Source organism: Oryza glaberrima, chromosome 10, assembly GCF_000147395.1.
Source record: "Oryza glaberrima chromosome 10, OglaRS2, whole genome shotgun sequence".
Taxonomy (NCBI): domain Eukaryota; kingdom Viridiplantae; phylum Streptophyta; class Magnoliopsida; order Poales; family Poaceae; genus Oryza; species Oryza glaberrima.
In genome coordinates this window covers 16,407,134-16,426,830 of record NC_068335.1, presented here as the reverse complement: position 1 = coordinate 16,426,830, position 19,697 = coordinate 16,407,134, and the positions used below count along the sequence as shown (strand labels likewise).

Here is a 19,697-nt window from a genome sequence, read left to right as displayed (position 1 = left end):
AATTAAGATCTATAATAACATGATTCATTGAGCCAATGACAAAAATCTTCCCGGTTAATATAGGAGTCAAAGTGCCCAACTAGGACGAGCGTGACAAATTGGATTGGTGGTCGCAACCAACTTTAAATGGGCTTTCCTAGAGCCCCTTGGATCAGCTTAAACAATGCCCATAATATTAAAACAGATTAAGATCTAAGGTGATGATAATATGATGTAAAAATTAAAGTGCCTAATAAATATAAGTATAAATATATATGGAGAGAGAGACAGTTTCACGATATGGATTTTGGTTGTATTTTTTAAAAATCTTCAAAATCAATTACAACCTAATGATAAAATTATAATTGTTTAAACGGTAAACCGAATGATCTAATATTCATACATGAACTGTAGATACGTCCAAACATGAGTGACCAGGCTCTATATTGAAATATAGACGTAGCAAGAGTTGCGGGACGTCAACTAATAAAGAACCGAGCTAATATATAGCACTTTGCATACATATATATACATCCATGAACATGGTTAAAGTTGACGCGATCTTAATTCTCCTCGGGACTGCCATCTGTGCACAAATCCCAATCTGATCATGTCCTTTTTATCTCAAGTCTACGCCATTTAATTTGATCACAATATTGTTTGAAGTAAACGCCATTCAGTACTTGATTAGTACTGCACAAGAGGAGAAATCAAGCTAGACCTCCATCTATCTTGACACAACTTATATAAGTAGCTACAGTGTAAGTTTCAACGAGACAGGAGAGCTTGCAGTACAGAAATTTACCGTAGTCTATGATCAAAATGGCTACAGTATAGTAACTTTATTTCCCTTGTCATGAACTGATTTTTTTTATAAAAAAAACAACAGTGAATTGAGTTCGGAATGCTGGTTTGATCGGAATTACAGGGCCTAGCTCAAGCGTAGTTACAAATTCAATTTTTGAGCGGTTGAACATCGTAATAAATCCTAAATTTGAAAGTTATTAAGTTCTATTTTTTTAGATCAGAGACCATATATATATATAATTAAGTTCTACTTATAAATCATGTCCTTCCGACCAGTAATTAATCACCTATTTTAAACGTTATGACCAGCCCTTAATTACTAGCGAAGGCAACGCACAGGCATCAAGATATTGACATACATACACAAACCACGTGACATGGTGACAGGCGAATTATATTAGGACTAAACGTGAATTACTGTAATTATATCAGTTTAGAATGTGTGCAATGAATAAAAGGTTACTCCCTCCATCCCGCCGCCGGCTGCCTCTCTGCAAGGGGAGGAGGGGGAGGGGAGGAGGAGAGGGGGTGAGAGAAGAGCAATGGGAGGATGGAAGGAGAAGGATGGAAAGGATGAAGATAAGGAAGGAGAAGAAAAAGAGATAAGGATGGGAGATGGAGAGAGAGAGGGGATGCGTATGCACGCATAGGATGGAGAGAGAGAGAAGCGTGCACGGTGGGCATTTTTCTTCCCGGTTGATGTTATCAACCGGGACTAGAAATAGATCTTTACTCCCGGGATCTTTTTTCCCAGACTAGAAACAGATCTTTAGTCCTAGTTGAGAACACCAACCGAAACTAAAGATAAAAAAGTAGCTCTAATCTTTTGAACCGGGACTCTTTAGTCCCGGTTTTTATTGCAACCGGGATTATTGTGGATTTTAGCCGACCGATCAAAGATGTTTTTTTCACCAGTGGGCTTTGGTGAGCTTGAACATGGGAACAGGAGCGTGGAACTGTGGCAAGCTCAAACACGACGGAAGCAAGGACGCGGGGTTGACGGTGGAAAGCTCGAACTCCAGCGCGGGGGAGGAGAGGCATTGGTTGACGTGGGGTTGGAGGAGCTTGACAGCAGAATGAAGCGCGGCAATCTCTCGCCCTGATGGGAGGGAGAGGGAGAGCGGGGGAAACGAAGAGCTCGCCGGAGGGGGGAAGGAGAAATAGTAGAACTCGCAGGTGGGGGAAGCTGAGCTTGCCTGTGGGGGAATGGGGGATTGAGGAGGAAGAAGATGCTGGTGGCTGACTTGTGGGCCACTAGTCTAATGTGCCTTTCTCGGTAATAAAATCATGCCTAAAGTGGAAGACTTTGCCAATGCCTAGTCTAAAATGCAATTTAGGTAAAAAAAAAACATAGTCCAAAGTGAAATTCACTCTTATTATTTTAATCCCTCAAATAGTATTGTAAAAGATAGATATATTAATTTTTTTCACATTTCAAAAATTAATCAACATTAATATAGTATATTAGTACAATAATGAGATGCATTTGTGACCTCGGAGGTAGTAAAAAGCTTTAGGCTGTGTTCGGCTCCCCGTACGGAAAATGGTAAATGGTGTTGTCCATTAGCACGTGATTAATTAAGTATTAACCTAAAAATTTTGAAAAATGGAATGATTTTTTAAAATAGCTTTCTATAAAAAACTTTTGTAAAAAACACACTATTTAGCAATTTAGGAAGCGTGTGTGTGCGGAAAACGAGAAAATAAAAGTTGGGAAAGTGATGGAAAGAACACAACCTTATTCCCCATAAAAAAAAGGCAAAATTGGTTATATAGCGTCAAAAGTTCACGTTTTTTATTTTATAGCACCGAAAGATACCGGTTCACTTTAATTACATCCAAAATTCACCCCATTCCCACTTTTAACACTTCCGACAATTCTCGATCGTTTTTTGTCTGCCTTGATCGCTATTGACACAGTCACGCACGTGATATGACGTTTCTACCGCTCACAAGTACAAGTAGAATGCATTGCAATAAAGGGTAGAAACGTCATATCGTGTGCGTGGCTGGGTCAATAGCGATCAAGACGGACGGAAAACGATCGAAAATTAACAAAAGTGTTAAAAATGGAAATGGGCTAAACTTTAGGTACTATTAAAGTGAACCGGTATCTTTCGGTTTAAAAAAAAGATAAACTTCCGATGCTATATAACTAATTTTGCCTAAAAAGAATTACTCTATGTATTAGCTAGCGCCTGATCTAGCAGATCATGGGCAGGCCGGCAGGGTAGAATGACGTTTAATTTGCTAAGATACTCACTACTAGCAACTGTAAAATTCCTCACATATTCTATGTGTTGAAGGAAAAAAAAAAGGGAAATTCTGATTTTAAGAGTGAACACTGTTAGAAAAAAGAGTCAGACAGATAAACATTATTGTGGTCGTTTCCAATGAGGGTGTCAGACAGATAATTAAAGAGTCAAACAATACTGTACAGTAAGATCAACTAAATAATCATGCTCTCTCTGTCAACATTTTTACAATTATATTTACAGAAGAAACATTCTGACTGAAAACTGAAAGCTGAAGTACTTTTTGGGAATTGGAGCTTAAGAAGTTAAGAAGAAACATTCTAACGGAAAACTCACATGCTTGCGATCGGGGTTTACGATTTTGAGAGGCCCTTCCGTTTCGGGTACTGACGGAATTCGGAATTTCGCGAAATCCGGTGAAAAACCGGTAAATTCCGAACAAATTTCATAAACTAAAATTTGAATACAAATTCCCTAAGTTGCCAACAAGTTCTCAAAAACCGGTCGGTTTTGGCGAAATTCCGATCGAAATCATCAAAATTTCGATCAGTAATTTGTAATAGAGGTAATTTGCTGAAACTCTTTTGTTTTTCATGATGTAAGTTTGAGTAAATACACACAATACATTATTTTTTAAAAAAATTTATATCCCAATAAATTCTATGAATACCATAATATTTATAAGACTTTATTTTATTTTTTCTTTTTTATCAAATTAAATTTAAATTTAGATGAAACTTCACGAAATCTTAAACGGTTTCTACTTTTAAACCTCGTCGGAATATCGAAATTTCGCGAAACCCGACTGGATTTCGTCGGAATCGTAAAGCCTGCTTGCGATTGCGAATTTGTGGATCGAGGAACACATCTTCAAAGTGCACACGTGTCACGTGCTCTGATAATTACTCAACATATGTTCTCCTATTTTGCTCCCTCCATAAACTCGAAAAGGTATATTCCTATAGCTAGTTTCCAAATACCTGTAGTCGGATGCTATTCATATTTGACTATAACCACGTGTCTTTTTTTCAAGAAAATTATAAACACTTCAATAAGATGTGTTGTGTGCTACGTACTTAAACATAAGCACTAAGGTTTTATTTATCGTGGCCTAACCATTTAAAATTTATTACTCCCTCCGTTTTAAGTTATAAGACGTTTTGACTTTAGTCAAAGTCAAACTGCTTTAAGTTTGACCAAATTTATAGAAAAAAGTAGTAATATTTTTAATCCAAGACAAATTTATTATGAAAATATATTCAATTATAGATTTAATAAAACTAATTTAGCATTATAAATATTACTATATTTGTCTATAAATTTAGTCAAATTTGAAACAGTTTAACTTTGACTAAAGTCAAAACGTCTTATAACCTGAAACGATGGTTGAAACAATGACAGTCAACTACGATAATTATTTAGGAACAGAGAAAGTACATACCATGCTATTGAAGAATTTTTTTTTCCCTCTCCTTTGAAATATTGCTATGAACGTTAAGCCACCATTCTAAAATTGAAATTAGTGACATTAGGGGTTCCTTCATCCGTTTCACAATATAAGACCTTTTAGTATTTTATATATATATATATATACTCCCGTCTCATCCACCATGCGGTTTGTTCCAAGATCTGTGCAGTTTGGTGCTAATGTGGAGTCCTTATTAACGGGTTAATGACTAATCAGATTTGAAATCCAATCCATTAAGGAAGCCGGCTGCTCTTTTCACGGTATACAAATTGTTTTGTATGCATGTCAATTCAACCAGCTAATAAAAATGAGTAGATGAGGTTTTTAGGTAGATATATTCTGTCTTAGCTTTATTGCATTACAATAGGAGTAGCTACTCCTGGGAGTAGTATATAGGCTTCCTATATATATACATATATATATATATATATATATATATATATATATATATATATATATATATATATGTATGTATGTATGTATGTATGTATGTACATGTTAATGAAACGGAGTAGCTATCTTGGTCAACTTGGTTTTGCGCCCACGCAGGTCCGGTGGTTGTAGCTAGCTTCCTTAAAACCAAGACTGGAATTTTAATTGCATTATTAAAAGAATGTCTAATGAACATGGATAGGAAAAGTCACATAATGTGAAACTTGTCAGCTATAAGAATCCTCTCGAACCATGCAAAGAATATATGCATGCACTTGTGCTCAACCGCTGTATATATTCCAAACCACCATTTTATAGTTTGCAAGCTAGAAGGTTAGCAATTTAAATACATGCACGTATCTGTCTCGGCTAACCATATGCAAACAATGTGCGTGTATATATGGATTCAACGACGAAGAAGATTCGAACAAGCACTTTCTGGGACCAGTGATGCGTGTCCAAATCAAGTAGCTAGCACACAAGTGTGTTTATACAAAAAAACACATGGAATATAGGAGTATATATTATACGTAGATGCCACGAGATAGCTGAAGACCACAGCTAGTTAGCTAGCTAGCAAACCATGCAACGGACAGGAGTTGCTTCATGCCTGATCTGGACCTTGTAACGAACTCCTACGTACGATGGCAACTGCAGGCAGCAGGTGTGTATTCCGATCCCGGCCCTCTGATTTCAAATACTAGTACTTATGACGTCCCTGGATAACTAATTCACTTTTCAACTTTGATCGCTTGTTTTCCTTTTTAAAAAAGGTTATATCCTTCAAAGTATGTCATATTAACGATATGTATTATGTTCTAATTAGACTTTCTTATTAAAGTCAGATCACTAGCTGATCTATTGTTAAAAGAAAGTAGAGTGAATTTCAGAAAACTACGTATACTTTGGTTAAATTATCACAAAACTATAGATTTAAAGCGTTGTATTATAAAACTACAAATTTTATGTCAAAATTATCACTAACTATAGATTTAAGATGGAGTGTAAAAAATAACTTCAATATTAAATCTACAGTTTTGTTATACTTAGTCTTAAATCTGTAGTTGTATGATAAACTACTAAATATGTAGTTTTGTGATACAGTATTGAATTAGTAGTTTTGCGACAGTATGGTCAATGAAGTTTTTAAAATTCTACTCAAAAAAGTATTGTTTTGTAAATACAACTATATCATTAAAAGTTTATTTGTCTATATTTTCTCTTTCTAATTAAATTCCGGCAGTGCTCCTGCCGTTGGTTTCCTAACAAAAATAAATAAATAAAAGTTATTCATGGTTAAAGTTGAGACATTGATGATCAGAAATGACAAGTAAATGAGGACGACGGGGGTAATTTAGCACGACCGTATATTGTCGATTGGATGCCCATGCTGTTAGGTAGAGGTAGGCATCAGCGAAAAAACTTATGAAGGCAAGAACGCGGCCATCAGGCCGACTGTGACGCAGGCCAAGGCACACAGACACGGGCTCAGTTTGGATGTAATCATGTAATTAATCAGTCCGATTTGGACCTTACACCAAACCAGCCTTAACTTAATCACGTCGATGACTAATAAAGTTTTGAGTTTTTTTTGGTAATGCTGCCAATTTGGACTTGATATATAAAAGCAAATTATATATATAAATCCTGGCTGATTGATTATATATATCTATGTTACCCATTCCTTTTTAAATATATAACGTTATTATCTTTTAGACAGATCATTTAAATTCTTTTGGGACATATCATTTATTTATTTTGTTATGACTTATTTATTACTACATCCTATTATAAGTCACATTGATTTTCTTTTCTAATTGAACTTTTTTAAGTTTGGTCAAGTTTATAGAAAAATTTAGCAACATTTATAATACTAAATTAGTTTCATTAGATATAGCATTAAATATATTTTGATAATATGCTTGTTTTGTGTTATAGATGTTATTATTTTTTTATAAACTTGATTAAACTTAAAAAAACTCAAAACTTAAAAAATATGTTGACGCCTGTGGTGACTTCGTCAATCTCAAGATATACTACCCTAGTCATTCAGAGGTGCTCATAGGGGTAGGGTGTGCGTGTGTACATTTATAGGGGTGAGTGTGCGCGTGTTGTAGACGCCTGCATTTGTACTGTGTTTCTAAAATAAAGCTTAAAATTGCTTTAAAATTGCTTTACTATGAAAAAAATGTCAAAATGACTTATAATATGGAACGGAGTATTATAACTACTTTAAACATAACTTATATCATTTATATATGTATAATTTTTTTTAGTAATATAAATGGTTCAAATGTCATGTCATGGAAGCCAACAACGCTATACATAGTACTATATATTATAACGGAGAAAATAATTCATAACGTTGCTATTTTACTAACAACCGATCTGGACAATATAATGTGCCACCTGAACAGTTCTGATCATACAGACAACAAATTTTGTAGCCATGTGCTCTATCTTTTTTCTCAAAGAAAAAAGATAGCACCAATCTGAACTGAAAAATTGTATGTTCTATCCAATGACAGCAAGATAAATCAATTGATCTATGTGCCATTAACCGTTTTAAAATTTTCCAGAGCTATAGATTCCAACATAAAGCTGATGAGAATTAATCTAAAACAAACTCCATTCATCACACGAAAAACAAACTAAAACTGAAAGTGGTATATCCTACTACAATCAATCTAGACGGCGGAAGGAGTAGACCACACCTTTTCTAGCTCGAACAACTTAATTATTTCTAGAATCGAATCTATACTGTACGAGGAGCTAGAGATTACTAGGGCTATGATTTATTTTACAAAAGGTATATCATTATAGATTTGTTGCTGGAAATGGATTCATAATATTATTGTTGTCTTATAATTACAATTTTATTTTTTTTTTTGAAAAACATACCGGTCAAATTCATACCTCGAAGACCACAAAACTAAAATCACAAGCATTAAGTGAAAAAGAACAAGGACGAAATAAAGTAGCTAGATAGATAAGTATAAGATAAATGTGTAGGTAGGTGGATAGAAGATACCTTGAGTATACATGGAGTGATGTCACTAGAGATATACTTCTATATAAATGTTGTTAATTTATATGCATTTATTTATACCACTAAGAACTTACTACAACAACAAAAGGGTCTGATTTGATATGATTTAATTTGGTCATTTCTTGTCCCTACCTAGTGTATATGGAATTGTATCGTAGATTAGAATCCCTTCTGATTTTAGCATGATTCCAACATTTAAAGATATATAAACTAGCTTTTACTAATTAAGTACTACTACTAACTAATGGTGTGCAAATCAGTAGATTAACGCCGTGTTTAGTTCCAGAATAATTATTTAAACTTTTAACTTTTCCATCACATCAAAACTTTTTTATACACACAAACTTTCAACTTTTTCATCACATCGTTCCAATTTTAAATAAACTTTTAATTTTAGTGTGAACTAAACACAGCCTAATTAACACAACACAGCCACACAGGCTACTTGACCCACTAGACCATAGACCATTTTCTGATTTGCCTATATCATCCACTGACCTTCTCTTCTTCCTCTCTGCCTTCGCAAAGTTGACACCACTCATGCATGAACACGTCGCTGTCTACACGACGTAATTAGCACGCAGCTGCGATCTCCGAAACAGGGAGCTCGCCGCGCGCGACGCCGACGAGGTCAATGAAGCCGCCGCCCACCGCCGCCGCTACCTCGGATTCCGACGGCGGCGGCGGCGGCGGCGGCGGCGGCGGCCTGATCCGGCCGTCGCGGATATGCTACATGGCCATCCTCTCCGCCGTCTTCTGGTTCTTGGTCTTCTCCCTCCTCTCCGGCATGCCGGGCGGCGGCGACCTGTCGTCCGTGCTGTTCAGGCCGTCGTCGCTGTCGCTCCCGCTCCTGAACAGCTTCACGTTCGACCAGAACCCTTCGCCGGAGCAGCAGCCGCCGCCGGCGCCGGCGCCGGCGGAGGATCGCTGCGCCGGGAGGTACATCTACATGTACGACATGCCGGCGAGGTTCAACGAGGAGCTCCTCCGCGACTGCCGCGCGCTCCGGCCGTGGACGGCGGAGGGGATGTGCCGGTACGTGGCGAACGGCGGGATGGGCGAGCCGATGGGCGGCGATGGCGGCGGCGTATTCTCCGAGCGCGGCTGGTTCGACACCGACCAGTTCGTGCTCGACATCATCTTCCATGGGAGGATGAAGAGGTACGGCTGCCTGACCGGCGACCCCGCCGCCGCCGCCGCGGTGTTCGTCCCGTTCTACGGCAGCTGCGACCTCGGGAGGCACATCTTCCACCGGAACGCGTCGGTGAAGGACGCGCTCTCCGAGGACCTCGTCGGGTGGCTCACTCGGCGGCCGGAGTGGCGCGCCATGGGCGGCCGCGACCACTTCTTCGTCGCCGGCCGCACCACCTGGGACTTCCGGCGAGAACGCGACGAGGGCTGGGAGTGGGGGAGCAAGCTGCTCAACTACCCCGCCGTCCAGAACATGACGGCGATCCTCGTCGAGGCGAGCCCGTGGAGCCGGAACAACCTCGCCGTCCCATACCCGACCTACTTCCACCCGGAGACCGCCGCCGACGTCGCCGCGTGGCAGCGCCGCGTGCGCGCGGCGGCGCGGCCGTGGCTCTTCTCCTTCGCCGGCGGGCCGCGCAAGGGCAACGGCACCATCCGCGCCGACATCATCCGGCAGTGCGGCGCGTCGAGCCGCTGCAACCTCTTCCACTGCCACGGCGCGGCGGCGAGCGGGTGCAACGCCCCCGGCGCCGTCATGCGCGTGTTCGAGAGCTCCCGCTTCTGCCTCGAGCCACGGGGGGACACCATGACGCGGCGCTCGACGTTCGACGCCATCCTCGCCGGCTGCATCCCGGTGTTCTTCCACCCCGGGTCGGCCTACACCCAGTACACGCTGCACCTCCCGCCGGAGCGCGGCGGGTGGTCGGTGCTCATCCCCCACGCCGACGTGACCGGCCGGAACGTGAGCATCGAGGAGACGCTGGCGGCGATCTCGCTGGAGAAGGTGAGGAGCATGCGGGAGGAGGTGATCCGGCTCATCCCGACGGTGGTGTACGCCGACACGAGGTCGAGCCGCGTCGACTTCAGGGACGCGTTCGACGTCGCCGTCGACGCCGTCGTCGGCCGGGTGGCGAGGCGGCGGCGCGGCGAGCCCGACGCCCGGAGGTGACAAGATCCACCGGGTGATTTTGTATGCTTTGATTCGATTTGATTGGGCCATTGGATTCTCCATGAATCTGGGGCAAAGTGCAGTTTTTTTTTTACCTTTTGTAATTTTAGTTTTATATATACTTTTATTGCCTCGATATATTGGCATGTAAGATCTTGATTGATTATGTATGAAACAAAGCAGAATTCCTCAAAGCTGGGCTAGCTGAAAGATTGGCCTGTCAAATTAAGAAACGGGGGGATTTTTTTTTTTGGAGAATTAATTTTCTTGTGGATTTTTCTAAATCTCACGCTTGTGAAATTTCTCCGAAATCCTTTGTTCCAAACAACTGGGGGATTTTTTGTGCTTGCAGAATTTCTCAAAAATCCTCTGTTCCAAACAGCGCAGAGCATCCAGGGTGAACTGAGATTCGAATAGGATGAACATTCGAAATGTGTTCGGCCTGCATGAATCTCCAATGATTTTGGTAGCATCAATGTATAAACGGCATTATTGGCTTTAATCCTTGCAATATAAAAGTGCAAATGCAGTGACGAACAAATATATGCATGCTTCGATCTGGTAGAAGTTTAGAACGACAACAAGTTGCCCTGACAACTCGTGATGGAAATGTATATATTTTCCTTTTTGGAGAGGAGCAAATAAATTATTTTTGAGAGAACGAGGAAATTAGAAAATCAATTAGCTGAGTACCCTAACAAGATAGATCGCCTGGTTAGCATTTTTTTTTCTACTTACAAGTTGAATGTCCGGGCATTGACCCCGATAAAAGAAACCATACTACACAATCATATATCGCCAATTACAATATTTATCTTTAAATATATGAAAGATTGTACTCACCTGTGAATGTGTCCCTGAATCACAGCAAATATATGGTGGAAATAATTACAACGTAGGTGAATGACAAATTAGAAAACAAATTGGTGGCGAAGTGAGCGTAGCTCAACTGGTTAGGTTTTTACGTTGGAACCAACTTAGGCATGTTCAAATTCTAGACTTGATATGGGTGTCCGCATTTATGTGGTGAGCGGCTGTGATGGGATCGTTTTCTTCCTCAAAATTTTATACCTCACAAACGAAGTTAAATTTGATTTAGATTTTTACAAGGTTTCCTTCCATCATCTGATCTACACTTGGATATTTTGCGTGACTTTAGTTTGTCATGGTTTTCACGAGTTTTCAGCAAATTTGGGGTTTCTACCATGTATTTTACCTATTTAGTAACACTCAAAGAGATAGAGGCCCAACATTAAATCTGCGAGTCTAGCTAATTTTGTTTTTTGAAAGTCCATCAACATATGTGTTACTGGTGGGCACCAATATGCAATCCGGCTTTTTAATCATGAAATTGTATGGTACTATCACTATATAGAGCCTCATCGGTTCCAAAGTTTTGTTATAAGTCGTAACGACTTATTAGTGATAAAAAAGTATTTTGTGTTTAAAATTTTTATATATGTGTTCTTAGCAGTATAAAAGCCAATGTTGAAAAAAATACGTCAAACTTCAAATTTAGTTTGAAATTTAAATTTTGGCTTTACTTATTTTTTTTGTCTAGGGGTCTATAAATGTAAAAGCTTCTTGAAATTCATACAATAAAATAATATTTCTATTACAAAAGGATTTAGAAAAGGTTGCATGTTCCTGGGCTCAACACGTGTAGAGAACGGTTCAACATTTTATGAACCCGATGCTTAAACCCAAGTAGAGGTTTTCAGAAAAGTGGACACTCTTCCGTAAAAAAAGGAAAAAAGGAAAAGTGGGCCGGGCCAAATTGGGCCGTTCCGATGTTCCAAGGTCGGGCTTCTTCCAGTCCTGCGCCAACATTTCAACAGGGCTACAACCAATGCAATAAGTTAACCCGCCATCCCTTAACTTTACACCAAGTTTGTTAGAATCCCTAAATTATACAAAACCATGCAATTTAGATCCCGTAGCAGTATAGATGCCTGGTTTCGCTGACGTGGCATCCTAGTCAATAAAAAAATAAAAAAAGCATCTGGGGCCCACATGTAAGTGAGAAAAAAGTGGGACCGCATCTCTTCTTTCTTCTCTTCTCTTCTCAACTTGCTTCTCTTCTCAGGACGTCACCAGCGGTAGATGCGGGAGAGGCGGCCGAGGCAGAGCTTCCACAGTGGTGACGGCAGTAGTGGATCGGATGTTGTTGACGTCGAAGGCCGGCGCCGGGGACGCGGCATGGACGGATGAGTTCGCCGAGTTCAAGGTGGGGCACGCAATGCTGGTTTTTGAGCGACTCCGTGGCGTTCATCGAGGGCGGGTCGTCGGCCCTAGGGTCCGACAACGGCGTCTGCGACGGCGATGACAAGCTCGCCGCGACGCAGACGTGCTGCTTCACTGCATCCAGCTCCACGCCCACGAACCTGTTGGTGGCGTTGCCGTCGAGGGAGGCGTTGGTGAGGCCAAGGAACCCATCGTGGCTACCAATCACTCTCTTCACCGCGGCGCCGGGGTGAGAAGGAGGTGGAGGTGGAGGCAGAGGCGGAGGTGGAGGCGGCTCCCACCTCGGGAGTGGAGGCGACTGAGGGGGCAGGCACCACCGGCGCGTGGATCCAGCAGCCTGCCGCCGGCCATCCCCATCTAGGAAGAGAATAAAAGGAAGAAGAGAAGAGGGCGGCTGACATGTGGGACCCACATAATTTTTTATTTTTATTTTGCTAACTAGGATGCCACGTCAGTGAAACCAGAGATCCATACTGCAATAGGACCTGAATTGCACGGTTTTGTGTAATTTAGGAGTGAAAATTTCTTGTATTGAGGATTAGATGTCATACAAACTCGATATAAAGTTGAGGGACAACGGGTGAACTTATTCCACATCCAATTAACAGCGGGCACAAGCTAGCCCTCGATCCATTAAAAACGTTATTACTAAATTTTACTTATTTATTTACTAGCACTATGCCCTAGCTTGGTCATTGCACAACACACAAAAAAAAGTCTAGGTCACTAATCAATTAGGTCAACTTAATCACTTTTATTTACTAAATAAAGAAAGCATCACGATGCTCATAGGACCTCGCATTCCAGCCAGTTTTCCATTCTTCTAGCAAGCTCTCTGATTCTTGATTTCTTATGAACACCGTAGAAATATTACTCCTACCTTGCTTAAGCTACACTGCTAATCTCCTAGTACATCACCCACACTGTCAAGCTAGCTACACACACCTACGTGCGCACGTCCGCTCCGATGGCGGCGAGTGTCGTGTCCGACAAGTCCGGCGGCGGAGCGAGCTTGCTCCGGCCGTCGCGGGTCTTGTTCCTCGCCGTGCTCTCGACGGCGTTCTGGTCGGTGATATTCTACGCGCACCACTCCGCCGTGCAAGGTAACGCGACCATGGCGTCCGTCTTGCTCCGGCCGTCGTCGTTCTCCCGCCCGCTGCTGACGTCGTTCCGGCTCATCGGCGGCGGGCTTGACCGGTGCGCCGGCCGGCGGGTGTACATGTACGAGCTCCCGCCGCGGTTCAACGCCGAGCTCGTCCGCGACTGCCGGCTGTACTCGAGGTCCATGGACGTGTGCAAGCTCGTCGTGAACGACGGGTTCGGCCCGGCGCTCCCCGGCGGAGGCGCGCTGCCGGAGCGGGACGTGTACGACACCGACCAGTACATGCTGGCGCTGATCTACCACGCGCGGATGCGGCGGTACGAGTGCCTCACCGGCGACGCGGCCGCCGCCGACGCGGTGTTCGTCCCGTTCTACGCCGGGTTCGACGCGGCGATGAACCTGATGAAGAGCGACCTCGCGGCGCGCGACGCGCTGCCGCGGCAGCTCGCCGAGTGGCTGGTGCGGCGGCCGGAGTGGCGCGCCATGGGCGGGCGCGACCACTTCATGGTCGCCGCGCGCCCCGTCTGGGACTTCTACCGCGGCGGCGACGACGGGTGGGGCAACGCGCTGCTCACCTACCCGGCGATCCGCAACACGACGGTGCTCACCGTCGAGGCCAACCCGTGGAGGGGCATCGACTTCGGCGTGCCGTTCCCGTCCCACTTCCACCCGACCTCCGACGCCGACGTGCTCCGGTGGCAGGACCGGATGCGGCGGCGCGGCCGCCGGTGGCTCTGGGCGTTCGCCGGCGCGCCGCGGCCCGGGAGCACCAAGACGGTGCGCGCCCAGATCATCGAGCAGTGCACCGCGTCGCCGTCCTGCACCCACTTCGGGAGCTCGCCGGGGCACTACAACTCGCCGGGGCGGATCATGGAGCTCCTCGAGTCCGCCGCGTTCTGCGTCCAGCCGCGCGGCGACTCCTACACCCGCAAGTCGACGTTCGACTCCATGCTCGCCGGCTGCATCCCGGTGTTCCTCCACCCGGCGTCGGCGTACACCCAGTACACGTGGCACCTGCCGAGGGACTACCGGAGCTACTCGGTGTTCGTCCCCCACACCGACGTCGTCGCCGGCGGCCGGAACGCGAGCATCGAGGCGGCGCTGAGGAGGATCCCGGCGGCGACGGTGGCGAGGATGCGGGAGGAGGTGATCCGGCTGATCCCGAGGATCACGTACAGGGACCCCGCGGCGACGCTGGTGACGTTCCGGGACGCGTTCGACGTCGCCGTCGACGCCGTGCTCGACCGCGTGGCGAGGCGGCGGCGCGCCGCCGCCGAGGGTAGGGAGTACGTGGACGTGTTCGACGGGCACGACAGCTGGAAGCACAACCTGCTCGACGACGGACAGACGCAGATCGGCCCGCACGAGTTTGATCCATACCTGTAGCTGGAGTAGCTTTAATTTGTAGCTTTTGCTCCTACTAGGTGTATTATTTCGAATTGAAAATGTACTTGATTTTTGTTAAGATTTCATCGCATAGGTGAAATCTACCAGAAAAATTAAATGTCATCCGAAAGTCTAATCTTCAGAGAAAATCACACACGATAAATAGCTTACGTACCTTCTTTTTCAGCTGCTAGTTAGCGGAATCATGTTTCGAAGCACTCCCTCCGTTTCGAAATGTTTGACGCTGTTAATTTTTTAGCACATGTTTGACCGTTCGTCTTATTCAAAAAATTTAAGTAATTATTAATCTTTTTCCTATCATTTGATTTATTGTTAAATATATTTTGATGTAGACATATAATTTTACATATTTCACAAAAGTTTTTGAATAAGACGAACGGTCAAACATATACTAAAAAGTCAACGGTGTCAAACATTTCGAAATGGAGGGAGTATCAATCAATGTAGTGAACATATCACACGGTGAAATCTACCTGAAAAAAAAAAGCTTCCTAGGTGTATACGCCTAACCTTCAGATATCGATCAAGTGACGAATTCTAAAGAGTAGAGACAGCCGCCACAAATTTGGTCGCCTATCCATGTACACGCAGTGTGCTTTGCTAGCACTGCAATGTTAGTGCATACTCTACTAAATTACATCATAGTATCATAGATTCAACCTAGAGGAAGCTGTAACTTCGTAGGCTACACAGTGTAGACTAGTAGACCTTGTGCCAGATGCTTACTCTAATGACCACTTGTTTTTGTCTATGGCTGGGCTGTGAATGCCCCAATGCGTGGAGGGCGTCGGCGGGAGAGAGATCGAGGAGAAAAGGAATACGGCCGGCGATGTCAACGCCGCAGGAGACGCCGCCGACTCCCGGAACACGCGAGATCCATCCCCCAGGTGCGCGCGGCGCGGCGCGCATCTTTCAACCAACCAGCGTGAGGACGATCTCTCGGTAGATCGAGATCGATCGGCGCGAGACGAGACGGCGGATCGCTTGCCACGCAGCGGGCGAGGGTGAGATTGGGCTGGGCCGCTGCTCGCGGGAGAGAGAGGTAGCCCTGGCACGGTGGGCCGAGGAGTTTTAGTGGGCTATGTGTATTGTGTAAGGCCCGACGGATGAGGCTGGCCCAGCACTGAAGATTTTCGGGCGGGTTCAACGTCAAGGGCTGGAACCTGGAAGGCCACGGGCCCACGGTGTTCAGTGCTGAGCGAGTGTTGTTGATGTTGAGTAGAGTGAATGGATTCTATATTCTACTATCATTCTAATCCATCGTGTATCTTTTTTCTCTAAAATACAACACAAATAAATTGAAAAAAAAATATAAAGCATCGGGTCATCAATCACTCCAAAAAAATTAAGTTTGAAATAAATCTACACATAAAAAAAGAGACAAATTTGGACGTTGATAGTATTAGCATTGTGCATATACTGCCCCCCCCCCCCCCCCCCTCTCTTTCAATGCGTAAGTTAAGCTTAGGCTAAAACAAGATGTAGGTTGTTACAAGGTTTTTGTAAAAAAAAAATTCATATCTGTTTAAGTGGTATTATGTCCAGGGATTAAAATAGTTTCTGTTGAGTAGGCTGAACATGAACTTGTGCATTTCAATCCTACTACCACGTACGACTGACAAGCCATTTTATAACTTATTGAAAATAATTTATAGGTAAAACTTTTATATAAGTCTTTAGTGATTTAAAATCTAATGCTAAAAGATAAACAATGATTAAAAAACCTCAAAATGAACTATTAAAAAGTTTCAAAATTTTAATTTTGACAGCGGTTGATAAAAGCTATAAGGCAATTCCTTTAAGCCCGGGGAAACCTCTTTTTCGTCTTCCCCCTTCTACTCCCACTCTCACTTCATTCCACCCTGGTCCCTATCCCGAAACCTAAAGTCTAAACTTAGTGTTACGCATGGGTGGAGCTACATATACTTAGGCTCTGTTCGCAAGAGCTGGTTTCCAACTCGCTACTCTCATTTTTCGCGCGCACATTTTTCAAACTGCTAAATAGTGCGTTTTTTACAAAAAAAAAAAGGTTTCTATACAAAAGTTGCTTAAAAATCATATTGATCCATTTTTTTTAAAAAAAAATAGCAAATACTTAATTAATCACGTGCTAATGGACTGCTATGTTTTCCGTGCGTACTGTTTGGGTCAAGAACCGGCTGGAGCGAATACAGCCTTTGGGGGGTGCCCAAGAATATATACCCCATCCGTCCAAATTTAGCTCAAAATTTTTTTAGCTATAATTTATCTATTTTCACCATATATATCCCATGCATCCAAATTTAGACACCCATATCAAGCTAAATTCGATCCAAACCCTCCGGAGAAGACTCCATTAACATTGCCAGAGCACAAATCTCGGCATGGATTATAAGGCTAGCAAATTTGACTAAAACAATTGAAAAATTATAGGCGCCTGAAATCTAACAATTTCATTTTCTTAAAAATCCCATTCCCCCTACCCGGTGGACCATGGCAACATTAGAATGCCAACGACAACAAATTCAAAAATAAAACAAAAAAATGGTTCATTTTGCTGCGGCCAACGTTAACTTTCTCAACGTTCACGGAAACGTCATCCAAATTAGCAAACGAAACACACCACCCTGTGAAATTTCTTTTCCTCATTTCAAGCAAAAGTAGTGCAAAATCCTCCCCTGCCCCCACGTGAACGGTGCAGTTGTCCCGGCCGCTCTGCTCTACTGCTTTTTCACCTCACCGACTTAAAATCCTTCTCTGAATTTCTCACCAACGCCAAAAACGCCAAAAATCGCAGAAATCCCCAGAAAAAGAAGAGAAAGAAAGAAAGAAAAGAGAGCTCTTCTGCGGGCCCACCGGAGAGGAAGCGATCGCCGCCGCCGCCGGCGATGGTGGTGGTCGACGGGCTCCACGACGGCGGCGGCGGTGACCTCCAGGCCTTGCTGGATGACGCGGTACGAGATGGCCATGGCCCGTGGGGTTTTGGTGATTTTCGGGTTTTGGTTAGAAAGTGTTTGGTACTTTCTTGCAGGGGGTGGATGATGTCGCGGCGAGGGGCGGCGGCGGCGGCGAGGTAGAGGAGGAGGTGGAGCGGCCGTCGAACGAGGACGCGTTCCCGGCGGTGGAGAAGATGGCGACGGCAGCGGCGGCGAAGGGGTTGCAGTGCCGGCACTGCGGGACGACGGAGACGCCGCAGTGGCGCCATGGCCCGGAGGGCCACCGCACGCTGTGCAACGCGTGCGGCATGCGCTACCGGAGCGGCAAGCTGGTGCCGGAGTACCGGCCGCTGAGGAGCCCGACGTTCTCGCCGGAGCTTCACTCCAACAGGCACCACCGCGTCCTCCAGCTGCGCCGCCGACCGGGGCCCCAGTCAGCCGCCCCGTCCCCCGCGGCGGTGGCGAGGTGCGGCGGCGAGGCGAAGGAGGAGGAAGAGGAGCTGGCATGGGTGTCGAACAAGGACGCGTTCGCGACGGTGGAGACCACCATGGCGCCGTCGCCGCGGGTGGTGGAGACACCACCGGAACACGACCACCGGCCGCCGAACATCCCGACCACCTCTCCAGAGCCGCACTCCGACAGACCCCGCCGCGTCGTCCAGCTACCTCGCCGCCTGCAGGAGCCATCCGCATCAGCCAACCTCGCCCATGCAGTGGCGGCGACGGCGAGGGCGGGGCGAGAGTGCGCGCACTGCGGGACGACGAAGACGCCGGCGTGGCGCCTTGGCCCGGACAGCCGCCGCAAGCTGTGCAACGCGTGCGGCAACAAGTACCGGAGCGGCCAGCTGAACAGCACGACCTTCTCCCAGAATTCCCAAGAACAGAAGAAGAAGAGCAAGAGCTCGGCGTGTTCCAGGGAGAGGAAGCGATCGGCGGTGGCGGCGACGGTGGTGGTGGGTGGTGGTCTCCGTGACGACGCGGCGGCGATCGCGGACGAACACCTCGACGGCGGCGACCTCCAGGCCTTGTTGGATGACGTGGTATCGTGTGGCCGTGGGGTTTTGGTGATTTGGCGAGGGGTTTTGGGGGGTTTTGCCTTAGAATAATTGGCTCTTTCTTGCAGGCGTTGGATGACGTCGCGGCGAGGGGTGGCGGCGACGCCGGCGAGGCGAAGGAGGAAGAAGAGGAGCTGGAGTGGCTGTCGAACAAGGACGCGTTCCCGACGGTGGAGACGATGTCGCCGGCGCCGCCGGAGAACCGAACGAAGGTGCCCGTGCCGCCAGCGGGGTGGCAGTGCCGGCACTGCGGGTCGACGGAGACGCCGCTGTGGCGCGAGCGCGACGGCCCGGCGGAGGCGGAGCACGTGAGGAAGGAGGAGACACCACCGAACATCACCCCGGCAACCAAACACCGCCGCATCGTCGACCTCCTCCGCTGCTCCACTGCTCTTAACACGGCGGCGACGGCGGTGGAGCGGCGGTGCACGCACTGCGGGACGACGAAGACGCCGGCGTGGCTGAGTGGTCCGGACAGCCGCGGCAAGCTGTGCAACGCGTGCGGGAAGCAGTACAGGAAAGGTCGGCTGGTGCCGGAGTACCGGCCTCTCAACTGTCCGACCTTCTCGCCGGAGCTGCACTCCAACGCACACGCACACCGCCGTCGCCGAGAGTCGCCGGTCGCCATCGCCATAGCCGGCGAGAAGTGAGAGAAAATGTTTAACCCCCCGGGATTTTGTTTAGGGTAGGGATGGCAATTTCCCCGTTGGGGGCGGGACCCGCCGGGTACCCGCCCCTACGGGGACGGGGTGAAATTTCAACCCGCGGGGCTGCGGGGACGGGGCCTCGGAACTATGCGGGGGCGAGGGCGGGGCCACAGGCTCACCCGCAGGTGACCCACGGG

At 45.9% G+C, this 19,697-nt stretch overlaps 3 protein-coding genes across 3 annotated transcripts; all 3 read left to right on the top strand.

Moving 5' to 3' along the window:
• Positions 1–8,502: 8,502 nt before the first annotated feature.
• LOC127753138 (xyloglucan galactosyltransferase KATAMARI1 homolog) lies at positions 8,503–10,361 on the top strand. Its single transcript, XM_052278609.1, has one exon. It carries the CDS (start codon positions 8,625–8,627, stop codon positions 10,128–10,130), a length of 1,506 nt encoding a protein of 501 aa, XP_052134569.1. The 5' UTR covers positions 8,503–8,624; the 3' UTR covers positions 10,131–10,361.
• Positions 10,362–13,196: 2,835 nt separating this feature from the next.
• LOC127753296 (xyloglucan galactosyltransferase KATAMARI1 homolog) lies at positions 13,197–15,005 on the top strand. Its single transcript, XM_052278776.1, has one exon. The coding sequence runs from the start codon at positions 13,342–13,344 to the stop codon at positions 14,860–14,862; it is 1,521 nt and encodes a 506-aa protein (XP_052134736.1). The 5' UTR covers positions 13,197–13,341; the 3' UTR covers positions 14,863–15,005.
• Positions 15,006–17,693: 2,688 nt separating this feature from the next.
• On the top strand, positions 17,694–19,613 carry LOC127752973 (GATA-type transcription factor sreA-like). Its single transcript, XM_052278425.1, has 3 exons — positions 17,694–17,816; positions 17,894–18,838; positions 18,922–19,613. The coding sequence occupies exons 1-3, from the start codon at positions 17,751–17,753 to the stop codon at positions 19,501–19,503; spliced, it is 1,593 nt and encodes a 530-aa protein (XP_052134385.1). The 5' UTR covers positions 17,694–17,750; the 3' UTR covers positions 19,504–19,613.
• Positions 19,614–19,697: the final 84 nt, after the last annotated feature.